The sequence below is a fragment of the Monopterus albus genome, unplaced genomic scaffold, assembly GCF_001952655.1.
Source record: "Monopterus albus unplaced genomic scaffold, M_albus_1.0 scaffold120.1, whole genome shotgun sequence".
Classification (NCBI taxonomy): Eukaryota; Metazoa; Chordata; class Actinopteri; order Synbranchiformes; family Synbranchidae; genus Monopterus; species Monopterus albus.
This window is the reverse complement of record NW_018128000.1, coordinates 983045-990011: the sequence shown is the minus strand read 5'-3', so window position 1 is coordinate 990011 and position 6967 is coordinate 983045. Positions and strand designations below refer to the sequence as shown.

The 6967-nt window shown below is 39.8% G+C and overlaps 1 protein-coding gene across 1 annotated transcript in view; it reads left to right on the top strand.

Annotated features, from left to right (window-relative positions):
• Positions 1 to 6482: 6482 nt before the first annotated feature.
• LOC109966841 (FYN-binding protein) overlaps positions 6483 to 6967 on the top strand; it is a 12410-nt gene continuing 11925 nt past the window's right edge. Inside the window, exon 1 of the mRNA XM_020612018.1 lies at positions 6483 to 6609. Within this exon, the coding sequence (XP_020467674.1) occupies positions 6607 to 6609 (3 nt within the window). The 5' untranslated portion in view covers positions 6483 to 6606. The remainder of the gene's footprint in view (positions 6610 to 6967) is intronic.

The following is a 6967-nucleotide window of genomic DNA, read 5'->3' as shown; positions in this document are numbered from 1 at the left end:
ATACGGCCATAAAAAGACATACCTCCTCCTTAGCTAATCAGCTGCATCACCAAATTAAAATTGCATTGAAAGTGTTGTTACTAGTGACAGAGTTTCATTAATGTGGGGTTGACACTGAGATCAACTGGACAAATGGATTTTTTTTGTGCTTTGTAGCAGCTTTGTGATATTTTATCTGTGTCCATCAGGCAGATCCAGTCCTGGCTGACATCAAGGAGGTCTGTCAGCGTGGTGACAAAGAGAGGCCACAGGAACCTGCAGAGGGACAGACACAAGTCAGAGAAAATCTTTGGATTTATTCAGCATTTCTTTCCTTTTTCCCCCTCTCTTCTTATTTGTTGAGACTGTGTTTTCAGTCTTGTTTCCTTTTGTTTTCTAGACCGTCTCCTTGCTGCTTCTAAATGTGAACTCTGCCCATCCATCTGAGGTAAATGAATTTTAATTTTTTTAAGACCTTTTATTCTTAAATGTTGAACTTTACAAAAACACACATTTTGCTCAGGTTCATCGCTAAACATCTTTTTATCTAACTCTTCGGTGTTTGAATATTCTTTTCAGAGACCAGCTTTGGAGGATGTGTTCAGTCCTCGGCCAGGCTCTTCATCAAACCAGGTACACCACAGCACTATATTCAGTACGTGGATGTTTGAATTCCTCACAGAACCATCAGGGTGTAGAATAGTTTCAACAATTATGCTCTAATAGACAAACCAGGGCCTCATTTCTCAAATGTCTTAAGGCTTAAAGATGTTTTTCCAAAGGCATTATAGCTGAGGATGTTTTCTTGGAAATGATCTTAATGAGAGCCATTTTCTGTATTTCCACCTTAAAACATACCCAAATTCAATCAGCAACGGCTCTGTAGCTGTGAGGACAAAGTGAACAATCTTGGCTTAATCAAAATTATAAATTTAGAGATTGCGAAACACCCTGATAACAAGTCGGTCGACACAGCTGCTAATGGACCTGTTCTAACTACAACCCTTTTAAATTTGATGCAGTATAAATGAAGCACAACAAAGAAACACTTCTCATTTTAGTCATTTGGTACAGCCAAATGTACAATGAACTGTGACCTTCTCAAAGTAGCGGTTGTGAAATTTGATTGTCCCCTCCATTCCTGGTCACTGGATTTTTTATTTTTAAATTAAAAAACGTATTTGCTTGTGTTTGTCTGCAGGTCTCTTCCAGTGCTGAGTTGGTGGAGGTCTTCTCCATGAAGTTGGAGGAGCAGCTGTCATCCACCCAGAGCTCATGGGCCAGTCAGCCAGGTTAGTTGTAAGTTGGAGCAAGTACTTGTATACTGAGAAATTGTGGAGCTAGTTTGGAGCATTAAAAAACAGCTTCTCTGTCATAAAACTGCATTTTTATCAAACACACATTCACTACTTCCCTCCTGTAGATTTCACAATGACTCAATGTTTGCACCTCACTCGTGTTCACAGAATCACAGCATCAACACCTCACTGAGTGTTAGTACACATAAAGCTGCGGTATTGACGCTGACTGAATCTAAAAATGACGGTTGAAGTGATGAGATGCCTGCACAGTAAAGCCTCATTCACAACTGAAAATCAAATACCTCAGCCTCCAACAGACTAAACACTGTGTTCACACTTGAGGTAATATTGGATCACTTGCACATTTTGTCTTAATGTTTCATTATTAGATAATATAGTGCAAACTCCAAATTATGTATAATATGCAGCATTGTGATATACCTAGTAATTAATCTTGTGATAGACTCAAAGGATCAAGCAGCAAGTTAAATCATTTAATCTATAAACATTCCCACCATCTGTTAAACCGCTGCCCTTCAACTGACCTTTGACATGGCAATGTGAGATATGAGACCCCAAAATTTGTTTTCCCACAATCCTTCTGTACAAGTGCATGTCATGTTTAATCTGCACACTGGTCACAGTACCCTAATTCCCATGGCACTGCTGATTAAAGAGTTTCAGTCATTATATGCAGTAAGATAGATGCAGTGTTTACTGTTTACCAGTGTTGGAACAAATAATCCTAGAGATCGCTGCCTCTCTCAACATGTGCTCAGTCTCCACAGATTATCTCCACCACCTCCTCTGTCTCTCATTGCAGCTGAAAAATGAGATCATAATATGTAGAACTACAGCCTGAAGCATTGGCCCTGAATTTTCTTTTAGGCATTAAATGTAAAATGTTTGAGTGGTAGAGGGATATGTTTGCCTTCAAGATGAGAGGCCTGTGTTCACATCCTGTCTCCAACCTTAAACAACTATGCTGCTTGTGTCATTGTTTAACCCTGATAGTGGCCTTTCCCTAATCTTAATCAAGTGGTCCTAGTTAACTAAACAAAACACTAACCATACTGTACAGGGGTTGAGATGCATCAACTGTGGAAGACCAGTTACTTAAAACAATGGTGGACTTTCAAAAACTTTATTAAAAATTGAAGCTTTACAGCTGCCACATACAGTACAGTACATTAATCATAGAGTAATGATTTTAATTATTGATGTCATAAAATGGAGAAAAAAGCACTTTGGGGACAAAATGTAAAACCCCCAAAATATTTAAATTACAGTGATATAAAACAAAAAAGTAGCTAATCCTCAAATATGGCATTTTTTTAAATATAATTAAGTATTTGAAGGAACAGTTTGGCATTTTGCTAAATATTCTTATTCACTTTCTTTATGAGAGTTTGCTGGAAAAAAATTAACACCACTCTGATGTCTGCTCCTTAAATATAACGCTACAACTTGGTTACATTAGCTTAGCATAAAAAATGGAAGCAGGGCAACGCAGCTAGACCTTGAAGCTCACTAATTACCACTTTATATCTTGTTTCTTTAACCCATACAAAAAAAGCTAAATACAGTGCCTTGCGAAAGTATTCGGCCCCCTTGAACTTTGCGACCTTTTGCCACATTTCAGGCTTCAAACATAAAGATATAAAACTGTAATTTTTTGTGAAGAATCAACAACAAGTGGGACACAATCATGAAGTGGAACGAAATTTATTGGATATTTCAAACTTTTTTAACAAATAAAAAACTGAATAATTGGGCGTGCAAAATTATTCAGCCCCTTTACTTTCAGTGCAGCAAACTCTCTCCAGAAGTTCAGTGAGGATCTCTGAATGATCCAATGTTGACCTAAATGACTAATGATGATAAATAGAATCCACCTGTGTGTAATCAAGTCTCCGTATAAATGCACCTGCACTGTGATAGTCTCAGAGGTCTGTTTAAAGCGCAGAGAGCATCATGAAGAACAAGGAACACACCAGGCAGGTCCGAGATACTGTTGTGGAGAAGTTTAAAGCCGGATTTGGATACAAAAAGATTTCCCAAGCTTTAAACATCCCAAGGAGCACTGTGCAAGCGATAATATTGAAATGGAAGGAGTATCAGACCACTGCAAATCTACCAAGACCTGGCCGTCCCTCTAAACTTTCAGCTCATACAAGGAGAAGACTGATCAGAGATGCAGCCAAGAGGCCCATGATCACTCTGGATGAACTGCAGAGATCTACAGCTGAGGTGGGAGACTCTGTCCATAGGACAACAATCAGTCGTATACTGCACAAATCTGGCCTTTATGGAAGAGTGGCAAGAAGAAAGCCATTTCTTAAAGATATCCATAAAAAGTGTCGTTTAAAGTTTGCCACAAGCCACCTGGGAGACGCACCAAACATGTGGAAGAAGGTGCTCTGGTCAGATGAAACCAAAATCGAACTTTTTGGCAACAATGCAAAATGTTATGTTTGGCGTAAAAGCAACACAGCTCATCACCTTGAACACACCATCCCCACTGTCAAACATGGTGGTGGCAGCATCCTGGTTTGGGCCTGCTTTTCTTCAGCAGGGACAGGGAAGATGGTTAAAATTGATGGGAAGATGGATGGAGCCAAATACAGGACCATTCTGGAAGGAAACCTGATGGTGTCTGCAAAAGACCTGAGACTGGGACGGAGATTTGTCTTCCAACAAGACAATGATCCAAAACATAAAGCAAAATCTACATTGGAATGGTTCACAAATAAACATATCCAGGTGTTAGAATGGCCAAGTCAAAGTCCAGACCTGAATCCAATCGAGAATCTGTGGGAAGAACTGAAAACTGCTGTTCACAAACGCTCTCTATCCAACCTCACTGAGCTCGAGCTGTTTTGCAAGGCGGAATGGGCAAAAATTTCAGTCTCTTGATGTGCAAAACTGATAGAGACATACCCCAAGTGACTTACAGCTGTAATCGCAGCAAAAGGTGGCGCTACAAAGTATTAACTTAAGGGGGCTGAATAATTTTGCACGGCCAATTTTTCAGTTTTTTATTTGTTAAAAACGTTTGAAATATCCAATAAATTTCGTTCCACTTCATGATTGTGTCCCACTTGTTGTTGATTCTTCACAAAAAATTACAGTTTTATATCTTTATGTTTGAAGCCTGAAATGTGGCAAAAGGTCGCAAAGTTCAAGGGGGCCGAATACTTTCGCAAGGCACTGTAACATGGTAGCCCGACACCAAAATCACTCCCAGTTTACTATAGACCTACAGTGCACTATGTATTCACTAACTGCTGTTTCATTTGAGTGTCTGAATCAAAAGTGTGATTTATCCACTATAAAAAATATAGTTATACAAAAAAATAGTTTGGTTGCAGAGTGTGAACAAACAATTTGTTCATTTACAGAGCACAGTGCAGATTTAAAAACTAATTTCTCTTCTCCCTTTTTCAGAGTCTCCACAGTCAAACCATTCCACCTCTCAGATTTTCTCCATGTTCCCTGTGCAGCCAGTGGGGGGCGCTCCATACTCCTGTCCCCCATACTCCTGTCCCCCATACTCTCCCACTGCCATGCCCTGGGGCCAGCAGGGACCTCTGGGAAGCCAGTGGGCAGGTCCAGCTGTGCCGCTCTGGCCAACCATGCCCAGCGGCATGGCAGCACAGGAACCAGCAGGCACCACAATGCCTCTAGCAGGCGTCCAGATCCAGGCACATGGTCCTCAGCCAGGGGTCATTTGGCGAGGAGCCACACCCTCTTCACCCACCACATCCAATGGATACCCCAGCCCTTTTAACTCCATCTATGCACCTGCTGGAGCAACAGCAGCACTGCAGTCAGTGTCCCCCGGCTTGAACCATAATCCCCAGCTGTAAGGAGCTGCACACCATAACTTTGCCTGCAAATAAACACCATGTCTCCAACTGAATGCCAGATATTTTGGCAAATTGTTGTCATGCCATGTTGATATTTGGGTAAATGGGCTATTTTGGGAGTATCCTGGTCATTATCAATCATAGATACATTGTGTTCACTTTGAGCACAGACGGGACAGAAATTGATTCATCTGCAGTGTTTGTGTTAGCTCCTGAACTGAGCAGAGCTGAGATCAGGATGCAGTCTTTATTTTCAGTCTGTCGCTCTCGTCATCGGGATCTCTGGGTCCTCTACAAGTCAGCTAAGGTTATCCATTCTAAATTAACACAGTCAGTAAAGTAAGTTCTGAATAATTTAAGTGACCTTTTAGCCAAACAAAACAAGAATGGATGCAGGTAAATATGGCGCCCTGTCCCAACATTCAACACAGCATGACGTACCTTTACATTCTCTATACTTTCTGTTTATGGCAACTGAAAATTCTCAGTTCTGATTGGCTGGAAGGTGTGGGTACCAGACAGCTGTGATGCAGTTCTAAATGAATGTGCCACATTTTTATTTTTATGGTTCTAGATGAAGACAGCAACATTGAAGCCCGGCTAAACATGTTGGAGCTTGTTTTTTGGAGCAGTAAACATCTGTACATTAACAGCCACGTAAATTAAACTTCAAATCTTGTTTTTGTGGGGGGGGGATTTTGATAATTCAGATGTTCATTTCTACTTTAATTTGTGTTCACATTCAATCTGAATCTAAATTTTGTCTCTACATGCTACTTTGCTTTTGCATGTCAAATTGACTAGAATTTGCTGTCTTCTTTAAACATTAGTTTTGCTTGTGTTGCCCTTTGGACTCCATCTAAGTTAAGGGTCTAAGGCTTGGGGATGCTGTAGAGATTCATTTTTGATTTGCGATATTGGACTATATGAATTAAATGGACTTTAGTTGATCTATACAGGCAGTATAAAACGTGCAACCTACGGTAACGCCCATTTTACTTTACTTCACGTTTACATTATTTTATTGTCCTTTGGACTTTTGTCCTTCTCTGTTTTGTATATTCTAAATGAAATTATTTCTACTTCCTTTTTGCACTTGCACACATAGAGATGATAAAACACAAAGAGGGGGGGAAATTAATAAATGCTCACTGTGTCGGTGAGACAAAATTACTTGTATCTTTCTTGACCCAAATAGATTTTCTGAAAATGTTGTAGCACTCAGTGTAATTCCTAACCTTTTGAGAAGAGATGAAATGAATGTTTCTGTTTTGTGCTGTGGCGATGTCGCCCTGTTGCTACACGCTGAGTTACTGAGTAGTTCCTCGTTTGCAGTAAGTTTAGTAACAAAGGTCATGCAGCTGTCATGTAGCTGTATGCACTATCAGCCAGGATACTGAATCACTGCTGGACATGAAGCGCTTTATTCACCACTGAACCATCACTAAAAGCTAAATATGGTAAGAAATTGTTATTTACATTGTTATTTAGAATGGTTTTGGTTTTTCTTTAAATATCAGTGAATGGAGTGATTGATAGCTCCTCTCCTTGTACCTTTCACATTTCTACTTATGTGTGAAGATGTTTCATTCTGGTTATTTAATCCTTAACATGACAGTCGTAGGAAGATATATCCACAGATTCAGGTTTTTTGTGTATCAGACCTTAGTTTTCTTCTATCACTTATCAAAATACTCATTAAAAATGTTAATCTGGCTTACAGTCCTGCAAATACGCAATCTGATGTTTCCAAGCAGTACTGTACATTATGACTTTTTGTTAAATGCAATAATACGTTAACGTGTTCAGTTTTTCCCT